The sequence below is a fragment of the Cucurbita maxima genome, unplaced genomic scaffold (assembly GCF_002738345.1).
Source record: "Cucurbita maxima cultivar Rimu unplaced genomic scaffold, Cmax_1.0 Cma_Scf00043, whole genome shotgun sequence".
NCBI classification, from domain to species: domain Eukaryota; kingdom Viridiplantae; phylum Streptophyta; class Magnoliopsida; order Cucurbitales; family Cucurbitaceae; genus Cucurbita; species Cucurbita maxima.
In genome coordinates this window covers 201,244-223,437 of record NW_019272059.1, presented here as the reverse complement: position 1 = coordinate 223,437, position 22,194 = coordinate 201,244, and the positions used below count along the sequence as shown (strand labels likewise).

Genomic DNA, 22,194 nt, shown 5'->3' with positions numbered 1-22,194 from the left:
TGTTACCGCATTTTCTTCGAGAGAGAATAACAAGCTTACACCAAAAGTAACACCCATAGCTTGCTTGGCTGAATCTAGGGTTTATTTCTCTCTTCTTCATCCTTTCTCTCTCTCTCTCTCTTTCCATTTTCTGTGTTGAGAATTATGGAGGGAGCCAGCAATGGAGGGATGTTGTACCACGAGGTACAAGAATCGAAGCTTTGCGCTGTGCATTGTGTCAACACTGTGTTGCAGGGTCCATTCTTCTCGGAATTCGATTTGGCTGCTCTGGCATCCGATCTCGACCGGAAGGAGCGCCAGATGATGCTTGGTGGATCCACAACCGGCGATTTCCTCTCCGAGGAGTCTCACAATGTCTCCTTGGATGGTGATTTCAGTATCCAGGTTTTGATTCCCTGTTGCACTGTCTGTTATTGTTTGTTATTCTTTTCTCCTTCTAGAAGCTAATTGAGGGAAACCGAAAGGTTGCTTTGGATGTCTGTTTTTTTTTTTTTATTTAATAATTTTTATTTGATCGATTTAGTGTAAATACGCAGGCTCCTCCGTGGATACTCTTTATATTACTTCTTCAATCTACTCGAATTCCAAATGTTGTTGTATATTTTGAATTGCATTCAGGAACAGTGGTTAACGAATATATTGGATGTTTTACGGAAAGCGGTTAAGATGCGATCCTGACGTTCGAGTTGTGTATTCTTTTAACAGTAGAAATAGAAAACCTGAAGTTGTAAGCCAATATGCAGTAGTTACAGTCATTATGAGCCATTTGTGTAACGGTTACAGCTGATATTGTTTTGAATTTTAAAAGAACTCATACAATGACTTGTAATGGCATGGGAATTCACACATACGTAATAGTACCAATGATGGAATATTTTTTAAGATAAGGTTTATTACTTGCAAAACCCCCTGAGCTACTATTCTCCTTTGTCCCAGTGTCATCTTTCTGAGGTAGCAGTGATGAGTAGTGAAGTGATGCAAAATTTGAATAACGTTGTGTTCAACGAACTCTGTGACAATACTTGCTTCTACTGTACGGATGTACCTGATAATATTATGACAAGTTTATTGTGATTCATTCAAGTGAAATATGTTTCTTGATGTATGCTTTGCTTCAAATGTGATAATCTGAAAAATAGGATTACATTATCTCATAAGTTGTTTTTTGGGATGAGAAACATGTATTTAACTCAAAAGTTGCTACGCTTCTGATCTCTTAATTCTTGAATTTAACATGAGTTGGCATATGGGATGGTTAGAGATCGTTAGAAAAACTTGTTATCGCAAGTAATGATTAATAAAGTAGATTGAAAGTGGGCAAGTAAGGACACTGCTCTTAATTTTTTCTTCCCTGATCTTGCAATTTTTTCCTTATCTCGATAGTAGTCCTTTGGCTCCCATTAACTACATCTGGGCAGGCACACTGCTTATGCATTTTGGTTTACCACATGCTTCTGAAATCGTCTATTGTTCTGTAATCAGGTGTCGAAGCAGGCTTAGCTTAGGTTTTGTGGAGATTGTCCTTGTTTTGGATACCCAAATTTAGCGCAGTGAACATCAGATCTCCTCCTTCTTTCTCTTTTTATTTTTTATTTTTCTATTTTGGGTGAAGTATTTAAGTAAAACGGTGAAATATTTGAGAGGGATGGGACTTCTTCTTTTCTAAACCAGTTCCTATTCTATGTGTATATTATCAATTCATAGAACCTGTTGGGATGTTCTGATTTGTTTAAATCATTATATATTTGGTTGCAGGTCTTACAAAAGGCTTTGGAGGTATGGGATCTTCAAGTTATTCCTCTCAACTCGCCAGTTGCTGAACCTGCACAGATTGATCCTGAACTGGAGAATGCATTTATATGTCACTTGCAAGATCATTGGTTTTGTATTAGGAAAGTGAATGGGGAGTGGTACAATTTTGATAGTCTATATGCAGCCCCACAACATCTTTCTAAGTTTTACCTTTCAGCTTACTTGGACTCTCTAAAGGGCTTTGGTTGGAGCATCTTTATAGTGAGGGGTAACTTCCCCAAGGATTTTCCCATCTTGTCCACCGAAGCATCTAATGGTTATGGTCAGTGGCTTTCCCCAGAGGATGCTGAGAGGATAACCAAATCGTGCAACTCTACCCAAAACCCCCCTCCTCCACAAAGAGTAAGCTGGACAGAGCAGCAAGATACCTTTCTTTCAACCGGAGAAGCAGAAATGCTTATGGACATGGAGGATGAAGACTTGAAGGCTGCAATAGCTGCTAGCCTCATGGATTCCTCAGCAGTCATGGCAGCAGGAGTTGGTAATCCCCAAAAAGAACCTGCAGCTTCCTCCACCCAAGCTGCCTCCCCCGATAATGTACCTGTTGTTTCCCTTGAAGCAGCGGCCAATACTGATGTACCTGCAGTTGCCAACAAACCTGCCTCCCTCCAAAATGATGTAGCTGTTGTTTCCCCTGAAGCTTCCACCTCCCAGAATGTCCATGCTACCGTCCAAGATGCTCATGCAGTTTCTGCCAAAGCTGCTTCTCCCAATAATGAACCTACAATCTCCCCTGAAGTTGCTATGCATCAAAACGAATCTGAAAACAAATCTACAGATAATGCAGACGCTGCCTTTCATGAAAGCGAACCTGCAGATAATGCAGACTGCACCATTTCTAGCCCTCGTAAGAAAATCAGTCGTACTGATGAGGGAACTCCCTGAGGAAGTATTTGATTTTTGGTTCAAGATTGATGAATGAACGGGATTGGCACAAGGCGAAAGAAGAGAATAATTTGCAGGAGAATGGGAACCCGAAATCCTTGTTGAACTCAAGGTTAGCTAGTTGAAGTTAAATCCATGCTTTACAGTCCTGTGCAGTGTAACTATTTCCCCCTTACATTTTCAATTCAGATTGATTCTGTATAACATTAAAAAAAAATTGCCGTCAGCTTGGCCTCTGGATTGTCACAAATGTTCGATTACAGAGATGTATTTGTCTTCGAAAATATTTTAAGGACCCCATTGTCACGTTAAAATCATTCACTTTATTCGAGTTCGGGTTGGTTGGGTTGAATCTATATAAATTTCAACCATTTTTTTAATTAGTTGTCATAGAGTTTAGAAGAAGAAAACAATTTCAATACCAATTCCAAGGGGCAAATGAAGGAGAAGAATAAAGAAGGCACGAGAGGCAGGCATCAGACTTTTGACCTGTCAGCTATGGCCCAATCCCCATTTCTTACCATTTCAACTCAGTCTGCCCTCAAACTCGAAAGGGTAACAGATAGCGGGCAACAAAAAGCTAAACACAGCCCCTGTTTTCCCTTATCTGTTGGCTCCTTCACAGCTCTCGCTTTCTGGTTCCGTTTCTTTAGCGTATTTTGAATCCTGTACTGGAATCGAGATCCTCTCTTTTCACTTCTTTTTTTATGGGTTCCTCCGATCGTTTATTCCGCGGGCAGCGAACTCTTCACGAACTGATCGGCGGGGGTCTTGGTAATTCTTGTCACGATCTTCTGATTTCTGTGTTTCTTTTTCATTCTTCTTATTGATGGATCCTCTTCAGATTTCTATCTGATTACTCTGTTTCAGTCCTCTATTGGCTCTGATGTGGGATTGCGAACCAATCGATGGTCTCTTTGACAAAGTTTTAATCGATGAACTGTTTTCTTCTTTTCTGCATTGCTGAAGGTTTTCTGTGGATTCTTCTTTTGGGATATCTACGCCTAAAACCTAATTAAGATTGCGTTTATGATCCAATAAACATAGACTTGGTTGCCATTAAACAACAAGGATTGGGGTTTAACTCTTGGCTTTTAATCTGTTCAGTTGCAGATGTAATTCTATGGAGGCAAAGGAATCTAACTGTGGGGATATTGTTACTTATGCTGGCAACTTGGCTGGTGTTTGGGAGATGTGGTTACACCCTTTTGTCTTTAATTTCCAGTGTTCTACTTCTTCTTGTTACCATTATCTTTATCTGGGCAAAATCTGCATCCATTCTCAACAGGTAACGCCTCTTGACTTGCATGCTACAGCCTATCTCTTCAATTTCAATAGCATCAAGAATCGTAAACTGATTCATAAGCCTTTAGAATGCATGATCTTTGAATAGATGTAGGAGTTTGTGCAAGTTCTCTAGTTCTTCAACATCTTGATCTGTAAATTTGTCTTCACTTTCTTCTCCATTTGATGAACATTTTGGGATATTTACTTCTATTTATGTTATACCCAGCTTCCCTTTTAGTTCCAGTTGCATAAGAAGTCTCATTTGATAACAATTTGGTTGTTTTGGTCTTTGGCTTTTGGTTTTTGAAAATAATCAAACGGCCTTAGTGTTTGTTGTTTTAGATGTCTGGGATATGCAAATGCATTTCCCAAAGATGTTGAACATGAGTGAGACAATGTAGATCTGCTCATGTTTTTCCAAGCCTAACAAGCTAGAGATGAAACAATTCAGTAGTTTTCGAGCATTCGAAAATTCATCAATGCAGAAAGTAGTATGCATTTTTTGTTTGACTGATATCTACTGAGTTCTGAGCTAGTTTCTTGACAAAGCATTGAGCCATTGATGCATTTCAGAAGACCATTCTTAATTTTCTCTATGTACTTAGACTAATTCTAGCTTAACTTCTATGTAGTTGGATTAAGATTACTTCTGAATCTATTACCTTTCTTTCTGAACAGACCAGCGCCGCCTCTTCCTGAGTTGCATCTCTCAGAAGATATGGTAAACGAAGCTGCGAGTTTCATTCGTTCCCATGTGAATACTTTGCTGTCTGTTTCACAAGATATAGCAATGGGAAAAGACCCCAAATTGTTCTTCAAAGTAGCTGCTTGCCTATGGCTGATTTCAGTTATCAGTGGCTTGACTGATCTTCTCACTTTGGGTTACACCAGTAAGTTCTAATCTTCAGTTTCCATAACATTCGACTCCTGTTGATAAAAAACATTCGATGATCGATTTTGGGGCATTATTTTCTGAATGATAGGCCTTTTACTCGTGCTAACGGTTCCCGCATTGTACGAGAAGTATGAAGATTATGTAGATAGGCATATCTTATCGATCTACAGAAAGTTGCATCAGTTTTATGTGAAATTGGATGAGATGCGAGTTCTCACATACCAACAATGGATTTTGGAGAAAGAAAAACTGAGCTCATATCACTGATCTCTCTTGTTCATTCGTGGCTTCTTCTTATTTCATTTTTTGGATGTTTTATGGTGTTTTTTCAACCCACTTCGGCATGCAGCTCATCAGTGACAAGCGTGGAGTTTGACAGAAGCGTGAGATGATTGTACTTTGTTCATAACAACTTTGTTTTCATTTTCTCTAATTCCTGCTAGAGAGATGTATTTAATGAATTTTGGATTTTGTTTGCTATTTGTTTGATGATTACAGGCAAGTTGATAATATATTTATGCAATTCTATCTGATTGAAAAACCTGCGAGACACTTTTTAAATTTCAATGACTAAATAGACACAAATTTAAAACCGATGAACCTAGACAAACTCCTACCAATCGAGAAAAATGTAAAAATTGAATGATAATAGGATACTTGAACAACCTAACTTCTGAAAAATCCTTTGACGATAATACTCTTATCTATATAATATTCTCGAACCTGTCGAATGAAAGTAAAACTTTATCGTTGATCATCAAGTTTAAATATAGACATTCTCAAGCTGGCAGATGCAACCTTGGACAAAATAATGGTTGAAAGTATATGGCAAAAGAAACAAAGCATGCGATGGAAGAACCATCAGTCTTGGCCACTTCCAAAGCTATCTCGGCTATGGCTATCATTCTGCCATCCATGGCCTTGTCCATCATGATCCGTATCTCCTGAATGAAACTTACCATGCTTATTATGCGACAAGTACGGTGGGCGTGGTGGAGGCAGAGGAAGTTGTGCTAGAGGCGGCTGTGGTGCCAATATACCTCTACCATTCTTCAAGTCCATCGCATTACCATAATGTCCCAGGTCCATGCTCTTGTTGGCCATTGACGAGACAGAAGAATTCACAGGCAAGCCTCCAGGGCTGCGTCTATAATCTCCTTGGTAAAATCCATGATTTACTTGAGAATCAGGTGCATTAGCAAAAGCATCAGGCATTCCTTGACCTCCAGCAGCATGCTCATAAGGAACGCCAGCTTGTCCAGTATTCCAAGGTTGAGGATAAGTCGCTGAGAAGTTCATTCCTCCTGCTGCTCCTGGTGGAAAGCCTAGCAGTGACCCTTGCTCGGATCCAGTCTCAGCTGCGGTATCTTGTCGTGGCACTTCATAGGGTGTACTGTAATATTGTTGTGCTCCCTCAGTTGGAAACGGAGGAAAACCGAACGGTAGAGGGGGACTCAACATTGGATTTGAGTTAGCTGGAACCACGTAATTTGGTGGTGGAATTGATTGCAAAGGAGGGTACTGGGAGTATGGAGGGTCGGCCAGAATTCCCTGCTGTTTCTCTGAAAATTGACTGGATTCCTGATGTGGAGGACCCTGTACGTCAAAGTTTTGTGGGGGAAAACGGCCATGAGGGCCATGTCGATCAAAGCCTTGTGAATGACCACCGCTGTCTTGTTGCTGCATGCCAGACGTGGGTTGGTCTCTAGATTGTTGACGATGAAATTTTTCGTCATGTTCTTGAGCCTGGGAATTGGAACTTGGAGATATGATTGGTCTCGATGGACCTCGAACAGTGGATTCAGAAGCTGTAGATTGTTTGGCACTAAGAGCCTCAATTTCGTTTCCATCTTCCATTTCTGCATTTGGCTTAAGAAGTTCAGCATGACTCTCTTGTATATGAGATTCAAATTCAGTCCTCTTAAGAAAAGACTTGAGACAATGTGGGGCTGCACAAATGAAGATCCCCTCCATCAATTTTATAGTTTGAATCTTCTGGATACGGTCATCACAACTGTGTCATAAAAAATATGACTATAATCACAACTTGTAGAGTCGTCTACATTATATTGTCATGAAGTACACAGAAGCTAATGTATAGAGTACTCTAATCATCAAAGAAAACAACAGATTTTTGAAGAAGATGACAAGAAAAGTTTTTGCAATAGAAAGTGATTATGCATGGGCAATCAATATTGACATTGATAGTACAAAAGAACCATAATAGCCCTTTTAAGACCTTCAAAGCATTTTTACTTACAGGTAGCATATAGAATCGCTTCTTGCACAATCGAGACAGAACACATGCTCACATGGGCTCTGCAAGAATGGCAAACCACTATTTAGCTCTTTAAGTATGCCACAAGCCAAATGTAGTAGAGTCAAGTGGGTGTCCTGTGAGATTAGTCAAGATGCACACAGGCTAGAGATGCTCACAAATATTTAAAAAGAAATGACACAAGCCTACACACCAGCGGGCAAGAAGGAAGAACATTGCAGATATGAATGAAGTAATGCGTGCCGATTTGACAAAAAAAAAAAAAAAAAAAAAAAAAAAAAAAAAAAAAAAAAAAAAAAAAAAAAAAAAAAAAGATCTCAAATTGTCATTTATAAATGAATGATTTCCATGGACCAAATGTAGACAAAACAACCGACAGAAAAAAGACACAAAAATATAGTAGGGAAAATACCAAGCGACCATAAACTGCAATGGGAAAATCGCATCTGACACAAAAATGAACTCGTTCTCCAAGCTGACGGCGAGATCTGCGACCAACAGACTTAACAATGGAAGCAGCAGTAGCTGCACCAATGCCCTTTGCCACAGGAAGATCAGCAAGGATAAGGTGGTCAGGGCATGCGACCGTCACAGTCTCCGCTTGCAAGGGCTTCACTGCTCCAGCGCCACCTTCCGCCTGTGGAACTTTGCTAAGCCGGATTTGAAGCATATTTCTCCCTTCAAGAATCCCCCTCCACCTCTATACCCAAAAAAAGATGAAACTAATAGCCTCCCTCTCCAGAAACCCAATCTAAAGACCAAATTGTGACGAGAATTGTCAATAATGCAAATAAAATATCAAAAACCGACGTTCCGAACAGAAACACTTGTGAACAGATGAGGGGCATAAAAGAAGCAATCCGAAAATTGAGAACGAACTACAGAAACATCCCACTTCGGGAAAAAAGGATTCTACGTGTAAACGTTTACCGTAAAACCTAATTTATTGGGGCATTTATACACTGAAAATCATTGAATTCAGCATTACATAAAGGAGCTTACCGGCGAGGCAGAAACTTTCTGGTTCGCTTCCTCGGCACAGTCCCCGTTCGTCTTTCGCTTCTTTGCTCCCAAATGGAAGAAGGGCTTCTCCGATTCCGATATATCAGTGAACAGAACAATCGACTGTAATACGACATGTCGCTCAACTTTCTGGTGTCGCTAAACTTTAATACGACATGACGGTCGAATAGTTTGTTCGGTCTGTGCCTCCGTGGGCCGAATAAAAAAAATAAAAACAGAACAAAAAGATTAAAACAAAAATCCGACCTGCCGGATTCGAACCAGCGACCTAAGGATTATCCGAAAGTCTTTTGACCCACTACAGTCCTCCGCTCTACCAACTGAGCTAAGGTCGGCGAATAAGTAAAGTTGCTTCATAGTTTTAATTATTCTTTAAAATAAACTTTTTTATGAGTGAAAACGGCCCATTTTCTTAGCCCATTAAAAGTGAAACTCCCTGGTTTTTTCTCGTTCTCCGGTCCGGTCTGGCCACACCAAAAACCCGCCCGCACTTCATAATTTTAATAAATACCTATTTATTGTTTCATTTTTCTTCACTCCATCAACTAAATTAAGAACCACTCCTTAAAAAATTAATAATAAATTCGGAATAAAATACATTAAAGGTGTTTGGTCAACGAGCAAAATTATTAAACGTTAATTAGTTATCTAAGATTGAGATTTCTTGTTTTTATTATTTTGGTGTATTTTTACAAATTTATTTATATTATAGATTTTTTAAGAATTGTTGATTATTAAAAAAAAAAACTTATATCCGATGTTTATTTTTTTAAGAATAATTATAAATCATGCTCTATTTATTTAGATTTTAAAAAAATATATATATTCTGCGCTATAATCCAACAAAAAAAAAAAAAAAAAAAAAAAAAAAAAAAAAAAAAAAAAAAAGCTAGACCACTAACAGAATGGATTGTAAAATCTCATATCGGTATAGAAGGGAACACAACATTTCTTCTAAAGAGTATGTAAATAAAAAATGGAGAAAAAAAAAGCTTTATTTATTTATTATTATTATAATAATAGTGAAACACTATATTAGAAGGGCTATGATTGGGGCACATGGCTGTGATTGGAATAATAAGAAGGTGTAGAATTGAAGCTTGGTTCTGGATTCAATTCCATTTATTGTTATTTTGTTAGACAAAATGATGAGTCCCATCACAGACCAATCAGATTAAAGCACCAATGCTCAGATCGTGCAAGCTTACAATATTCTTACGACCAGACAATCCGCGTTGAACTCTCGTTGGGCCTCAAAGTCCATTCCACTTCGACTTCCACCGCTCTACCGCGTTTTATCATCTACATCCCGGCCTACCCTACTCCATGGTCTCGCACCTCCCATCACGCAACACCTCATTCATTCATCAATCTTAAATCATTAAATTTAAATCCCTTTTTACAAATTTAATAAATATAAGCAGATCTCATTATTTGATCCAACGGCTAAAGCTGCAAACAAAATTCATATAATGATGTGGCGGCATAAAAAGCAAGAGTGTGGGGACAAAAATGGCTTCACTTAATTTGATTACGACACGTGTCGCTTACATTTTTTCTTAAAGTGGAATGTCGGTCAGATCTTATGCCACGCATCGGCATCCGCGTGGACAAAAACAGCCGCATCACAGGGGAGTTTCCCAATGAATAATGGCCAGCTGACCACTTCAGAATAAATAAAAAGAAATAAAAATACGAAATTCCTAGTTTACCCTTTATTATAAATCTATTTATCCAACGGTAAACTAAGCATGGGTCTTTGTATTTCTTAAATTTATCTTCAAGCGCTGTCGTTTTGGATCTGATTAATAATAATAATATATTCATAATATTAATTTATTAGGGACTCCTTCGGAAACATAAAAAGCTCCTTTGCAGTTTCCGTCCCTTTCTCTAACATTCTTCTGATTTATTATTTTTTTTTTTTTTTACAAATATTTGATAATTATTTAAATTATATATTTAGATAATGGCAAGTAAGGAAACAAAAGTTGATTTTGGAAAATTTAAATATCATTTTATAAGAAAAAAAACAAATAGACCAAATAATTTAAACTTTACCATAACAACCTAAAGTTAGGTTTATTAGTTATTTTTTAACAAAAATATATAATTATTTAATTTTATTTCCAAATATATTAGAAATATTATATGTACTTCATTTATTTATTTTTTAATTCTAAATAGACATAGTACTTATCTCGATCTCGATCGTCATCCAAATAATTAATTCTCTCTAGTCTCATTTGACTATATAATTGAATGAATAAAATAAAATCATAAAAAAATAGATGATGACATATGTCTCGATTATGAGTGAATTTAACGACTTAAAAAAATAATAATAAAATTGAATTATAAATTTATTTTTTAAACCTTTTTATTTGATATTTAAACTGGGGTGATTTGGAAGGCAAAGTAGGTAGGATTTTATGTCGGATAAAATTCAAAATTTGTAACTATTTAAATTAATTCAGTGAATTTATAAATTGTTATTAAATATAAAATAGGAATATAATAAAGTTTGAAAATCTATTTTAGAAATAGAAATATAATTAATGGAATATATTAAACAAAAAATCCATTGGGATGGGAAGGGCAATTCCGTCCGAAAATTATAATATAGAAAAACGACTTTTTATTGAAGGAGAAGAATGTAGCCTATAAATCCAAGTCTTAATCATTTGGTTGTAGAGAGAGAGAGAGAGAGAGGGGAAAAAAAGGAAATAAAAAAAAAAAAAAAAAAANAGGGAAAAAAAGGAAAAAAAAAAAAAAAAAAAAAAATGGAAGAGAGGGCATCACATCGGGGATTTGCAGGGAGCTATATATAAACACCCGAAATAATTTTCACGCCCATGCCGGCCATACAATACGGGCGGCCTCTTCTTTCACAAACCATATTCACAGAAAATCCACATTTGGGATTTTTTCATCTTCGTGTTCTTTCTCAATCCAATCTCTCTGGATCAAACACAGCATTCTTATTCTTTTTATTTTGATCTTCCGGCGATGGCTTCCGGCGGTCTGAGCCCTTCCTGTAATGTAAGTCCACGAGTCGGCGGACCGGCGACAAAAACCAGACGACGTATCACAGACTTTTTGGACTCCGACAGCCGACTCTCCAACTTTTCAGATTTGTATGACGAAGAAGACAATTCCAACGTCTCTAATGCTGGGTCCCACCTCCATCACCATCACCACCATCATGTTCATCATCCCGTGATTAGGCACTTTTTGTTTCGGAATCGGGCCTTGTGTTGGGTGCCTGAGCCTTGGCTTCTCAAGATGGAAGAAGGGCTTCTATTGACCGCCATGATCGTTCAGTCATTAGGATCCGGACGGAACTTCGGGCGTAAGATTTTCTGGATTTTGATGTTCATGGCTGTTCTAACCGTGTTCTTTAAGTTCACCTTCCTCAATTCCCATGTCGAGATTAACGGCAAGATGATCGATAAAGGACAATTGATCATACAAACGTTCAAAGAAGATTGGGCCATAGCGCAAAGAGCCGTTGCAGAGGACGAAGCCGTCGTCCCCAAACGCCTTCTCGAGAAGATTTCTGTAAGTGCTATTGTTATTATTTAATTGTTCTGGACATATTCCCTTGCCAGTAGGATTAAATAACGTCCAATCTTAGTCAAAAGGGAAGATGGCGTGATGTACTGCCCTGCCATGGAATTAAAAACAGGCAAATATATGGAATGATTCATCAATCCTATCTGGCTAGAAAATAAATTGTTTTCAGCTGTTTTTATTTGTTTATTCTTTTTTGCAATATATTCATTCTGGACATGTTTCTGGAACTTTATGTTGGTGATCTTGTTGGGTTTTTTAATCGTCCGGTAAAGTTTTAACCAATAAATAGCTGTGGTGGTGGCAATAAATGCATTCCTATTAAAGGTTCAACCAGAATGTTGCTTGCTTTCTTATTTGTTCATATTCAATTCGGCGTTATGTTTGTCGCTTTGGGTTTTCAAACGGACTTCTGTTCTTGGACTCCTCTGCTTTGGATTTAACTACCCAATTCCTTTTCTTGTGCTTTGAACTACTCGGTTCAATCAATGTCTCTATGTTCTAAATTTATAAGATTCTTGACTTGATTATATTGAGGTTGTTTGTTTGATACTATGTTTAGCAGACGCCTGATATTTGGATGAAACCAAAGAGTGACAATTTCTATCAGTGCATCTCTCGACCGAAGAATCGAATAAGTATGTTTAATAGTTTCCTCATCGTCCATTAAAGCAAGGAGTTTAGAACCCATTGAGCTTATTTCTCATTTCTAAACTTGATATGGTAGGAGCTCGTGGCAAAACAAATGGCTATCTTATTGTACATGCCAATGGAGGACTGAATCAGATGAGAACAGGGGTGAGATGTTTTCACTGGTTTTTCAAGAGTTAAAATTGTCAGCTGAATCACAGCCATGGATCTTTCTAACTAAGATATGCCTTTACTTGCTTCCAGATATGTGATATGGTTGCTGTTGCTAAGATTATGAATGCTACACTTGTTCTTCCTTCCCTTGATCACGAGTCGTTTTGGACGGATCCGAGGTACTTGCAAATTTCAGTTCATCCCAAGTCTTGACTATCTAATGATGATGATTTTGCATATAACTTCTTAACTTCGGCTTTTGTAGTGATTTTAAAGATATTTTTGATTGGAGGCACTTCATGGATGTTCTAAGAGATGATATCGAAATTGTCGAGAACGTGCCTCGTCGGTTGGCATCGGTCAAGCCCTTTGTGAAGGCTCCAGTTTCCTGGTCCAAGGTTTAAGAAAACATTGATTTTTATGTGTGAATCATGATTCTTCGATGTTTATGTTTGGGTTTTAGTTCTCACAATCTATTCAAATGCAGTCTAGATATTACCGAGGAGAGATGCTACATTTGTTAAAGAGACACAAAGTGTTAATGCTCACGCATACTGATTCTCGCATAGTCAATAATGGTTTGCCATCTTACATTCAAAAGCTTCGATGCCGTGCCAATTACAAGGCTCTACGGTTTAGCAAGGAGATTGAGGAGCTTGGGAAGATCTTAGTTGATAGATTAAGAAAGGGTGATGAACCATATATTGCTCTCCATCTCAGGTATGAGAAAGATATGCTTGCATTCACTGGCTGCAGCCACAACTTGACAGCAAAGGAAGAGGAGGAGCTCAAAGTTATGCGATACAATGTCAAGCATTGGAAGGAGAAAGAGATAGATGCAAAAGGAAAGAGAATTCTAGGGGGATGCCCAATGACCCCTCTGGAGGCAGCCCTGTTGCTTAAAGCCTTAGGATACCCTTCCAAAACTAAAATCTACATTGTTGCCGGGGAGATTTATGGCAGCGATAGCATGAACGCCTTTCGATCGGAATACCCCAACGTCTTTTCACATTCGACTCTTGCAACAGAGAAGGAATTGGAGCCATTTAAGCTGTACCAGAATCGGATGGCTGCCTTGGATTATATCGTGGCAGTAGAGAGCGATGTGTTTGTTTATACCTATGATGGAAACATGGCTAAAGCAGTGCAGGGTCATAGGATGTTTGAAGGATACAGAAAGACAATAAATCCCGACAGGTTTGTTCTCAACCGATGTCGCTTGTTGTCGGTTGGATTGTGACTGCTTACTGAGTCTAAATATCAATATACATTCATCTTTTCAGGCAAAATCTAGTCAGGTTGGTTGATCACTTGGAGAATGAGGCCATCTCCTGGGAAAAATTCTCCAAAGAAGTGAAGGAGTTGCATAAAGACAGACTTGGTGCTCCACATTTCAGACAAGCCGGAGAGAGTCCCAGACTAGAGGAGAACTTTTATGCTAATCCTTACCCTGGCTGTCTTTGCAACAAGCCTCGTAATCGAACATTCAAACTAAAAGATGAACACAAACGAAGTCTTCAGGCTTCACTGCAGAGATAAAATTATAATTTTACTACAACCCAGTTGGCTTCTTCTGCCCAGGGCACCACGGCTGTTATGGCTCCTCAAATTTGACTGCCATTGTTCGAGCCACGAGTTCGATACATAGCCGGATGAATCATACCGAGGTTTCTCTGGCGGCTTCCTTTAGCTTCGAAAGCAGAAGCGCAAAATTTTCACCACTTTTAGGTAAATTCATGGAGGATAGGATTGTGGTAGATGAGTTAGAGTCAGTTCAGATGTAGTTCTTCTTATGACAGTAAATCAGGCTAGTTTTATACAGACAGCTTCCCTATCATAGTGGAGAAAAGTTATTCTTTACATTCGTTATTCTTTGCTTTATTATCATCCCCCCTTGATTCATAATGTAAACATTTGGAAAAGAAAAGGTAAATTAATTGTCATTTCTTCCATGATTCTCACTTTTTTTTGTTCATGTTGATAACACCTTTTACTCTAATGTCTAGTCCAAGTCCAGCAATGGAATGTTGTTCTATAACTCAAAAACTGAGAAAAAAAAGCAAACCCAATACAGCTACTACCACATTGATGGAACAAAAACCTGTTCTTTCAGATTCTGTGTTGCACTTTCAGTAGGAAATCCCCTGACTGCACCAATTGTCCATTGAGAAATGATCCCTGCTGCGATTGCGAATCGAAGCTGCCGTTCCAGAACATCTTGGTTTTCAAACATCTCCGGGAAAGTAGTAAGCTTTCTCATGATCCCAGCCACAAGAGCATCACCAGAACCAGTCCTGTCGCAGGTGAATGGTGTTATGAGCACATCTTCTGTACCGATCACCACGCCGTGAAACGAAGGAGAATAGTAATGAATCCGCAATGTTCCATCCGTTACGAGCAACAACTTGAGATGATCATGCCACAACGGCGATATCTCTTCCGGTGAGTAATGGTAATGGTCTCGGCGATTCTTGGTTTGTTCAATAGTTTGAGCATAGTATTGAGGCCTGTAGTTTCTTTTCTTTTCGTAGTATTCTTCATCTAACAGAAACTCCAATTCTTGCCTTGACACCTCGATAATGTCAGCTTGATTCCAGGCTTTCTCGATGCATTTTCGAGTTTCGTCGCGCGATCTCCACAAAGGAAGCGACAAATTTAAATCGAAGAAGATGAGCCCGCCAAACTTCTTGGACAATTGGATTGCCTTGAAGAGCGTTGCTTCCATTGTAGTGGATAACAATGCTTCTGAATTGAAATGGAATATCCTAGCCTGCAATGAAACAAACAAAATTTATCTTCTTCCATGAAACAACCAGTTTGAAGTGAATGGCCGCTGGGTATTTACCTCTTTGAGCACTGCAAGGTTCAGTTCAGAGCTAACCAGAGAATCCTCAGCTGATTCCTTCACCGTTTCCATCTTCAACTTTCCATCATCAAATTTGATCTTCATGTAAGTACAGGCCGTTCTAGAATTCAAATCAAACTTCACACCTCGAGTCTGTACCTTCTCTTTGTTCATCATCAACACCAGCTCGTCCCCAAAATCATCCTTCCCAACTTTCCCCATAAACGCAGCTCGTCCGCCGAGCCTGACGTGAGATATAGCCACATTCGACGGAGATCCCCCCGGTGCCCTAGCGAACTCCGGCGGGTCCCATTGGAGCATTTTCCACTCCGAGTACTTATCTGGATGCATCTGGTTATCGTGTACGCGAATTGACGGCACAAATTCTTTCTGAGCCGCGCCGAAGCAGCAGATCAATGGCGGATCTTCGTATGGGAAGTCCATTCCATCGTCGTAATTTTCTGCTATTGAATCGATTGCCTCGTCGTCGTCTACCGACATTTGATCAAATAGGTTCCCTTGTGTGAGTTCGTCTTCGATGAGGGTTTTCCTACTACGCTTTGTAGAAGACGATGGAGATTTAGTCCCTTTTTTTCTCCCTCGGCGAGTGGGGGTGGGCGTTCCAGTATCCTCATTCCCGTCGGCATTTGAAGCACTTGGTGGGCTGAGTTTCAGAGATTTACACGAACTCTGCAAATAACGCGAATTGAAAATCAGAGTTTTCTCTCTGCAAATTGATGGGTAGAAATGAAGAAAACGGGAAAATTGAAGATGTGGAATAGAAAAGGTTGCAGGAAGAAGCTGAAATGAAGCCATGGATGCTTCAATTTTAGGGTTTATCCATATTTTTATCTTCAAACCCAAAACCCCAAGACGAAGTTACTGCCGCGTCGGCTGTCTTTTTCTCGTTAAATATAAAAGAAAACTGTCGAAGCGATCATCCGACGGCTATAATTTCACTTGTTCATCTCATAATCTCAGTCAACCGCTCGATTAAAGCGATCATCGCCTCCAATTCCCTTCTATTCTCAAGAGCTGAAACAAATCCCAATCGCTTGCTCAGAAAATCGTCGAACGAAAGGTGAGAAAACAAGAAGCTGTATTCGATCATCTTCAGTTTCGATTTCATTTCTGGATTCCAAACTCGTAAAGATTCAAAGTCTTCTCCGTTTTCGAACACGCAGATATGCTATTCTGGGCTTTTTTAGAAGGGCTTCTGCTGTTCGCAAACGCCTTCGCAATCCTAAACGAGGATCGATTCCTTGCTCGGAGAGGATGGACGCTGGCGGATATGCCGAGAGAAGGAAGAAACTCACTCAAAGCGCAGGTAATAGGACTCATCCATGCTTGCCAGTTCTTGAGACTTCCACTCATTCTTTTCAACATCATCACCATCATCATTAAGCTTCTCTCTGGCTGATTTCAGTATAGAAAGTGATAGAGATTCCTGTAAATTATTGTGTATTGTTGAAGCATTTCATAGTTTCATTCGTTGTATGTAATCGATCGTCAACTGGTAATATGCTTGTTTGTTCTTGATTTTAGCTTCCTGTTTGTGTTCTTTGAAGCTTACAGATCAATCATGTTTTGAAAAAATCTTTGGATTAAAGAACAGAAACTGATAGAGAAGATCAGAGTAATCCAGTAATCTTAGTTCGTGTTTATATCCTGCCAACACAAAATTCTCAATATGTCGATCTTTTTTCGGTCATTTTATACTCAAGATCACTTTCATTCGAATATAGTCTCGATTTATTTATGTACCTCTTGCTTGTTTACAGTGACATTTTACTTAGAGCAATGGACAAACTTTGTTATTATTTGTAGAGATAGTCTTCACTATGAGAAACAATAAGTAACGCGACCATGTCGTAGGGGATAAAGAAAAATGTCTGCACGAGGTCATTCAATATAGAATTGGTCCTATCAAAATACATTTAACTATAGAGTTGCTATAAAATGCACTTTGTTGGTATAGACAGTAACTTTTAATTCTTTTAAGAAGATCGCTCTTATTTGAATGTGGTATCAATTCATTCATGTATCACAAATTTATTGGAATGTTACAATTTAAGAGCGTCCAGGACGTTCTTGTACTTGCTCATAACTTCATTTGTACCCGATAAAAGGTGATCATAAAAACATTGTTTCTAGACTGTGTGGGATCTATTAGCAACGAGCTCTTCATACATCTCGAGGCGCCTATCAAAAAAATATTTTGAAGGCTTCGGGATTAAGGTATTGTTAGCTAAAGAAGACATTGGGCAATCCACTTGGTGACAAACGTGTCACGACCAAGACATTGTAAATTGGTCCATAGAAAATGTATAATATTTTATTTTTTAAAATCTAAATAATATTATTTTTAAAAAGGTAATAAATAAAGAGCTAAACCCTGAGGAGCAAATTACACCCCTAACCCTATGGGTGAACCTTATGTAATGCTTTCTTCATCAATCATCACTAACAAATCTCATCAGAGAAGGGTTTTAGGGTTCGCTTCCTTTGCCCGTCGCCCTTCTCTCTGCATACTCGCTTCGTCGTCGTCGTCGGCGGCGGCGGCGGCGTTGTTTTTTTGTTCCGATTAGCTGGTTCTCTCTAACTTATAAGTTATTTATGCTTCTCCTACTCTGTATTTTACTTTTCGCTTTGCCGTTAATCGTATCTTTTCCGGCAGCATTGATGATGAAACACTCTTATTGTTATCCTTGCACTTTGATTTATCGTGAAGAAACTCATGGGGAATAGTGTTCCTGAAATGCTTTTGTTTATTGAAAGAGTCATTAGTTTTCCATTTTGTAGATCAGGCGTTTTTCTGTTCTAACTTCGCGTCTGGATCGATGATGTGATTTTATCTGCGTTATCTATCTGCAATTTCCTTCTAGGAATTGAAGATAAACGAATAGTCTCTGAGATCTGTTTGTTGTCTTCTTCATCTTCTGTAATTTTGGCTGATTGATTTGTTTCTCTATCGGTTTTAGTTGATTTCTGTGAGATTTGGGATTGTTTGCTTGCTTGGTTATGTGATTATACTAATGCAGCCCTTGGATATTAATGGAAAACTGCGTTATCTATCTGTAAGTTCCAATATGGAATTGATGAGATTAGTGATTTCAGAGATCCATCTGCGTTGCCATCATAGTGTATAGTTCAAGGATAGGTTTGATTTCAGATGATCAGCTTTCAGCTTTTCGCCGGTTGGTGACTGATGGGATTTGTTGCCATTTGTGATTGAAACTTGACTTTTTTGGCCAGAATCTATTCTTTTCTCCACCCACCAGATAGCCACATGAAGCTGCTGTGCTGTTGGATGGCTAATTGATGGGTACTGCTGCGATTTTGATATTGAACATTCGAAAAATTACTAATCTATTTTACATTATTTCGGTCTTTGAATATTCTAAAATATTCAAATTTAAAAATGCTAATAACTTTTTTAACTTTTATTTTTGTATCTAATTCTTAAATTGATCTATTGGGTATAAAATGAATGATATATTCTGTTTTGTGTTGAGTTAATTCTTTAATATTGAATAACATGAAAAGTTTAATTAAAAGCTCGTTAATCATTTTTTAAGTTTTCGATCCTATTGGACATATAATTACACTTTCCCATGCTTCTAAGAATGAATCAACCATTTATCTCAAAATAAAATACAGAATTAAAATAAGAAAACCAAAATAAATTTATTAATTATAAAATTAACCTTTTATATTAGAAATAGATCTACGAATAAAATATAGTTTATGCAAATCTAACGTTAATAACTTCTTTAATTTTGTTTCTAAAGTAATTCAGCTCAATTCTACAAAATATAATTCATAACCTCATCACAGTAAATTATTTATTTATTTATTTATTTATTGAAGAACAATTCTCCAACCAGACTTACCGTTGCGTCAATTTCGTAATTTGTTTATTAATAATAAATAAAGTTTGTTAAGAAGTGATTGTTTTTGTTTTTATTATTAGAAAAAATCCTATTTATGTTATTAATTAAAAATAAAAAATAAAAAATAAAAAATGAAAAGAGGAGCAGAAAACGTCCAAAGAAAAATTGAAAGGTGTGGGGCAGCGGGCAGCGAGGCGCGCCTTTAAAATATTACCTATTTTTGTCTCTCAATTATTCTAAATTTAAATAATATATATTTTTTCTTTTTTTTATAAAAGGAGTCCCATTGGTTTTGGTGGATTCCAGCTGTTTCCAGATATTTTTTTCTCTCAAAATTTAAAGACAAGCCAACGGCGTAACGGCAGACCGTTACTTTTACCAAACGCCGTTAGTGCACGTGGCTGTCTTTACCCGCACTTTTTCCCGCTCATTTCTTTTAAATTCCCTTCAATAAATTTTTTTAACCGTTATTTCCTTTTATTTCTATAAAGATCCCCCGTCCCCACTTTACCTTTTAATTTCATCTCTCTCCCATCTCTTCCTCCTCCCACGCTTTCTAGGGTTTTCTGAAACTTTTTCTCTCGGTTCTCAGTTTTCAGCCTCCATTTCTCGTCAATATGCGTGAGATTCTTCACATCCAAGGAGGCCAATGCGGCAACCAGATCGGTGCCAAGTTCTGGGAGGTCGTTTGTGCTGAGCATGGAATCGACTCCATCGGTAAGTACAATGGTACTTCCGATCTACAACTTGACCGGATTAATGTTTACTATAATGAAGCTAGTTGCGGGAGATTTGTTCCTCGCGCGGTGCTTATGGATCTTGAGCCTGGTGTTATGGATAGTATCAGATCTGGACCTTACGGTCAGGTTTTCAGGCCTGATAACTTCGTTTTTGGTCAGTCTGGTGCCGGTAATAACTGGGCTAAAGGACATTATACCGAAGGTGCAGAGCTTATTGATTCCGTCCTTGATGTCGTTCGCAAGGAGGCTGAGAACTGTGACTGTTTGCAAGGTACTTTTACTTTTCTCCCCTCTTTTAGGGTTCGTGTATGTGTTTTGTAGCTTAAGATGGTTTGGATCCGATTTGTAGGGTTTCAGGTGTGCCATTCTTTGGGAGGAGGGACTGGATCTGGAATGGGAACCCTTCTGATTTCCAAGATCAGGGAGGAATACCCTGATAGAATGATGCTTACCTTCTCTGTTTTCCCATCCCCTAAAGTTTCTGATACTGTTGTTGAGCCTTACAACGCAACCCTCTCTGTTCATCAACTAGTTGAAAACGCCGACGAGTGTATGGTACTTGACAACGAAGCTCTCTACGATATTTGCTTCCGTACCCTCAAGCTCTCCACCCCAAGCTGTATGTCTCTTAAATCATAGATCTTACACATCTTGAGTTTCTCTTCATTGTTTTAGATTGTTATCTAATGGTTTCTTTTGTTCTTGGGCAGTCGGTGATCTTAACCATCTCATTTCTGCTACGATGTCCGGTGTTACCTGCTGTTTGCGATTCCCTGGACAGCTTAACTCAGATCTCAGGAAGCTTGCGGTCAATCTTATTCCATTCCCTCGTCTCCACTTTTTCATGGTTGGGTTTGCTCCCCTCACATCCCGTGGATCCCAACAATACAGAGCTCTTACAGTGCCTGAGCTCACTCAGCAAATGTGGGATGCAAAGAACATGATGTGTGCTGCCGATCCTCGACATGGTCGCTATCTTACTGCCTCTGCTATGTTTAGGGGTAAGATGAGCACCAAGGAAGTTGATGAACAGATGATCAATGTCCAGAACAAGAACTCTTCATACTTTGTTGAATGGATCCCCAACAATGTGAAATCTACAGTCTGTGACATTCCTCCAACTGGGTTGAAAATGGCGTCTACTTTCATTGGTAATTCAACATCGATCCAGGAGATGTTCCGCCGTGTAAGTGAGCAGTTTACAGCTATGTTTAGGAGGAAGGCTTTCTTGCATTGGTACACTGGTGAGGGTATGGATGAGATGGAGTTCACTGAAGCTGAAAGTAACATGAATGATCTGGTTTCTGAGTATCAGCAATACCAAGATGCTACGGCTGAAGACGATGATTACTATGAAGACGAAGACGTTGCTGACCATGATGAATGAAGAATGTGTGGTGCTTGGGATTATCAGTTGCCAGTCTCTGGCAATGCATTGGGGTGATTTAGCCTTAATCATTTCTCATTAATGTAGAATTAAGGCTGGGGCCATAATATCATCGTCAATTATGATTTGCTTTTACTTTTTGGTTCTTGATTGTGTCGGCTGGATAATGGAACATGAAGAATATCATTTACATATGCTCGTATAATTTGTTGTGTTGAAAATTTTCAGTTGAATATATTTCAGATTATAAGCTTTTCCATCTCAGATTATTGTTCTGTTTTTGTTGAAGCATTACATATGCTAATTGAGTAATTCCTTGGGGGTTGCCTTATCTAACTTCACAATGAATGTGAATTTGAATTGAATCTGAAACAGGCTTGTCGTTGTAGAATACAAAGGTTTAATGCTTTGCATCTCTAAAAATGTTCTTAAACTTAAATTTAGGCCCTTGCAATTCTCAGGTGACAAAAAGCAGTGGACCAATGTCGGTCCCTTCTGCTGCAATGCAACATGTAGTGTGGGGGATGCCATTTTTTTAAATGGCAATCCACACCAAACACCAATCCTATTTGCTGGCTCCAGCGGGAGTAGGAAAAAAGTGGCATTAATTTCTTGGTTAGCCTGTCCATCTCTTGAACTGATTGAGAAACCCCTGCGAGTTGAACAGCAAAACCTGAGTTGACCATGTTTTCATCTCCATACGAAATGAAATGGGAATCAGATCCCACCTCCCAAATAATGCAAAAGGGATTCTTGCAGGGATGCCCTTGGT

The 22,194-nt window shown here is 38.5% G+C and overlaps 7 protein-coding genes, 1 long non-coding RNA gene and 3 other non-coding genes across 14 annotated transcripts; 8 read left to right on the top strand and 3 right to left on the bottom strand.

Annotated features, from left to right (window-relative positions):
- Positions 1 to 2,947, top strand: LOC111470125 (ataxin-3 homolog). The gene is made up of 2 exons (XM_023115619.1): positions 1 to 384; positions 1,756 to 2,947. Exons 1-2 carry the CDS (start codon positions 145 to 147, stop codon positions 2,695 to 2,697), a joined length of 1,182 nt encoding a protein of 393 aa, XP_022971387.1. The 5' UTR covers positions 1 to 144; the 3' UTR covers positions 2,698 to 2,947.
- A 265-nt stretch (positions 2,948 to 3,212) lies between these two features.
- LOC111470126 (reticulon-like protein B12) lies at positions 3,213 to 5,410 on the top strand. 2 transcript variants are annotated; one of them, XM_023115621.1, is made up of 5 exons: positions 3,406 to 3,471; positions 3,568 to 3,666; positions 3,805 to 3,985; positions 4,663 to 4,874; positions 4,968 to 5,410. In XM_023115621.1, exons 2-5 carry the CDS (start codon positions 3,633 to 3,635, stop codon positions 5,144 to 5,146), a joined length of 606 nt encoding a protein of 201 aa, XP_022971389.1. In that variant the 5' UTR covers positions 3,406 to 3,471; positions 3,568 to 3,632; the 3' UTR covers positions 5,147 to 5,410. The 2 variants fall into 2 exon arrangements, with proteins under 2 accessions (XP_022971388.1, XP_022971389.1); XM_023115620.1 differs by lacking the exon at positions 3,568 to 3,666 and having other exon boundaries at positions 3,213 to 3,471.
- A 154-nt stretch (positions 5,411 to 5,564) lies between these two features.
- Positions 5,565 to 8,287, bottom strand: LOC111470230 (E3 ubiquitin-protein ligase Hakai-like). Of its 2 annotated transcripts, none has more exons than XM_023115777.1 (4): positions 8,160 to 8,287; positions 7,570 to 7,908; positions 7,140 to 7,198; positions 5,565 to 6,893 (listed from the first exon to the last, which is right to left on the bottom strand). In XM_023115777.1, exons 2-4 carry the CDS (start codon positions 7,825 to 7,827, stop codon positions 5,741 to 5,743), a joined length of 1,470 nt encoding a protein of 489 aa, XP_022971545.1. In that variant the 5' UTR covers positions 7,828 to 7,908; positions 8,160 to 8,287; the 3' UTR covers positions 5,565 to 5,740. The 2 variants fall into 2 exon arrangements, with proteins under 2 accessions (XP_022971545.1, XP_022971546.1); XM_023115778.1 differs by having other exon boundaries at positions 7,570 to 7,857.
- Positions 8,288 to 8,420: 133 nt separating this feature from the next.
- TRNAY-GUA lies at positions 8,421 to 8,515 on the bottom strand. Its single transcript has 2 exons — positions 8,479 to 8,515; positions 8,421 to 8,456 (listed from the first exon to the last, which is right to left on the bottom strand). It is a non-coding gene; the product is annotated as a tRNA-Tyr (tRNA).
- Positions 8,516 to 10,925: 2,410 nt separating this feature from the next.
- Positions 10,926 to 14,518, top strand: LOC111470079 (O-fucosyltransferase 19-like). 2 transcript variants are annotated; one of them, XM_023115557.1, is made up of 7 exons: positions 10,926 to 11,741; positions 12,319 to 12,391; positions 12,481 to 12,551; positions 12,648 to 12,736; positions 12,823 to 12,955; positions 13,045 to 13,754; positions 13,841 to 14,518. In XM_023115557.1, exons 1-7 carry the CDS (start codon positions 11,190 to 11,192, stop codon positions 14,094 to 14,096), a joined length of 1,884 nt encoding a protein of 627 aa, XP_022971325.1. In that variant the 5' UTR covers positions 10,926 to 11,189; the 3' UTR covers positions 14,097 to 14,518. The 2 variants fall into 2 exon arrangements, with proteins under 2 accessions (XP_022971325.1, XP_022971324.1); XM_023115556.1 differs by having other exon boundaries at positions 12,316 to 12,391; positions 13,841 to 14,508.
- Positions 14,484 to 16,338, bottom strand: LOC111470081 (fructokinase-like 1, chloroplastic). Its single transcript, XM_023115558.1, has 2 exons — positions 15,403 to 16,338; positions 14,484 to 15,327 (listed from the first exon to the last, which is right to left on the bottom strand). The coding sequence occupies exons 1-2, from the start codon at positions 16,216 to 16,218 to the stop codon at positions 14,635 to 14,637; spliced, it is 1,509 nt and encodes a 502-aa protein (XP_022971326.1). The 5' UTR covers positions 16,219 to 16,338; the 3' UTR covers positions 14,484 to 14,634.
- Positions 16,339 to 16,391: 53 nt separating this feature from the next.
- On the top strand, positions 16,392 to 16,965 carry LOC111470092 (immediate early response 3-interacting protein 1-like). Its single transcript, XM_023115571.1, has 2 exons — positions 16,392 to 16,483; positions 16,587 to 16,965. Exon 2 carries the CDS (start codon positions 16,589 to 16,591, stop codon positions 16,820 to 16,822), a length of 234 nt encoding a protein of 77 aa, XP_022971339.1. The 5' UTR covers positions 16,392 to 16,483; positions 16,587 to 16,588; the 3' UTR covers positions 16,823 to 16,965.
- An 866-nt stretch (positions 16,966 to 17,831) lies between these two features.
- Positions 17,832 to 18,805, top strand: LOC111470093. The gene is made up of 2 exons (XR_002714973.1): positions 17,832 to 18,562; positions 18,658 to 18,805. It is a non-coding gene; the product is annotated as an uncharacterized LOC111470093 (long non-coding RNA).
- Positions 18,076 to 18,166, top strand: LOC111470295. The gene has a single exon (XR_002715013.1). It is a non-coding gene; the product is annotated as a small nucleolar RNA snoR26 (small nucleolar RNA).
- On the top strand, positions 18,234 to 18,323 carry LOC111470296. The gene has a single exon (XR_002715014.1). It is a non-coding gene; the product is annotated as a small nucleolar RNA snoR27 (small nucleolar RNA).
- Positions 18,806 to 19,793: 988 nt separating the features above from the next.
- On the top strand, positions 19,794 to 21,637 carry LOC111470083 (tubulin beta chain-like). Its single transcript, XM_023115560.1, has 3 exons — positions 19,794 to 20,306; positions 20,385 to 20,654; positions 20,746 to 21,637. Exons 1-3 carry the CDS (start codon positions 19,913 to 19,915, stop codon positions 21,420 to 21,422), a joined length of 1,341 nt encoding a protein of 446 aa, XP_022971328.1. The 5' UTR covers positions 19,794 to 19,912; the 3' UTR covers positions 21,423 to 21,637.
- Positions 21,638 to 22,194: the final 557 nt, after the last annotated feature.

What these genes read in the sequence shown, in the direction of transcription:
- LOC111470125 (XM_023115619.1), top strand. Translation starts at nt 145, where the DNA reads ATGGAGGGAGCCAGCAATGGAGGGATGTTGTACCACGAGGTACAAGAA. An exon ending in ATGGTGATTTCAGTATCCAG is followed by an intron (nt 385 to 1,755) that starts GTTTTGATTCCC and finishes ATTTGGTTGCAG; the next exon opens with GTCTTACAAAAGGCTTTGGA.
- LOC111470126 (XM_023115620.1), top strand. Translation starts at nt 3,405, where the DNA reads ATGGGTTCCTCCGATCGTTTATTCCGCGGGCAGCGAACTCTTCACGAA. An exon ending in ACTGATCGGCGGGGGTCTTG is followed by an intron (nt 3,472 to 3,804) that starts GTAATTCTTGTC and finishes TAATCTGTTCAG; the next exon opens with TTGCAGATGTAATTCTATGG. An exon ending in TCTGCATCCATTCTCAACAG is followed by an intron (nt 3,986 to 4,662) that starts GTAACGCCTCTT and finishes CTTTCTGAACAG; the next exon opens with ACCAGCGCCGCCTCTTCCTG.
- LOC111470230 (XM_023115777.1), bottom strand. Translation starts at nt 7,827, where the DNA reads ATGCTTCAAATCCGGCTTAGCAAAGTTCCACAGGCGGAAGGTGGCGCT. An exon ending in TTGCAGTTTATGGTCGCTTG is followed by an intron (nt 7,199 to 7,569) that starts GTATTTTCCCTA and finishes CCATTCTTGCAG; the next exon opens with AGCCCATGTGAGCATGTGTT. An exon ending in AGCGATTCTATATGCTACCT is followed by an intron (nt 6,894 to 7,139) that starts GTAAGTAAAAAT and finishes TTTATGACACAG; the next exon opens with TTGTGATGACCGTATCCAGA.
- LOC111470079 (XM_023115556.1), top strand. Translation starts at nt 11,190, where the DNA reads ATGGCTTCCGGCGGTCTGAGCCCTTCCTGTAATGTAAGTCCACGAGTC. An exon ending in TGAATCAGATGAGAACAGGG is followed by an intron (nt 12,552 to 12,647) that starts GTGAGATGTTTT and finishes ACTTGCTTCCAG; the next exon opens with ATATGTGATATGGTTGCTGT. An exon ending in AAGACAATAAATCCCGACAG is followed by an intron (nt 13,755 to 13,840) that starts GTTTGTTCTCAA and finishes TCATCTTTTCAG; the next exon opens with GCAAAATCTAGTCAGGTTGG.
- LOC111470081 (XM_023115558.1), bottom strand. Translation starts at nt 16,218, where the DNA reads ATGGCTTCATTTCAGCTTCTTCCTGCAACCTTTTCTATTCCACATCTT. An exon ending in ACCTTGCAGTGCTCAAAGAG is followed by an intron (nt 15,328 to 15,402) that starts GTAAATACCCAG and finishes GTTTCATTGCAG; the next exon opens with GCTAGGATATTCCATTTCAA.
- LOC111470092 (XM_023115571.1), top strand. Translation starts at nt 16,589, where the DNA reads ATGCTATTCTGGGCTTTTTTAGAAGGGCTTCTGCTGTTCGCAAACGCC.
- LOC111470083 (XM_023115560.1), top strand. Translation starts at nt 19,913, where the DNA reads ATGCGTGAGATTCTTCACATCCAAGGAGGCCAATGCGGCAACCAGATC. An exon ending in GAACTGTGACTGTTTGCAAG is followed by an intron (nt 20,307 to 20,384) that starts GTACTTTTACTT and finishes TCCGATTTGTAG; the next exon opens with GGTTTCAGGTGTGCCATTCT. An exon ending in CAAGCTCTCCACCCCAAGCT is followed by an intron (nt 20,655 to 20,745) that starts GTATGTCTCTTA and finishes GTTCTTGGGCAG; the next exon opens with TCGGTGATCTTAACCATCTC.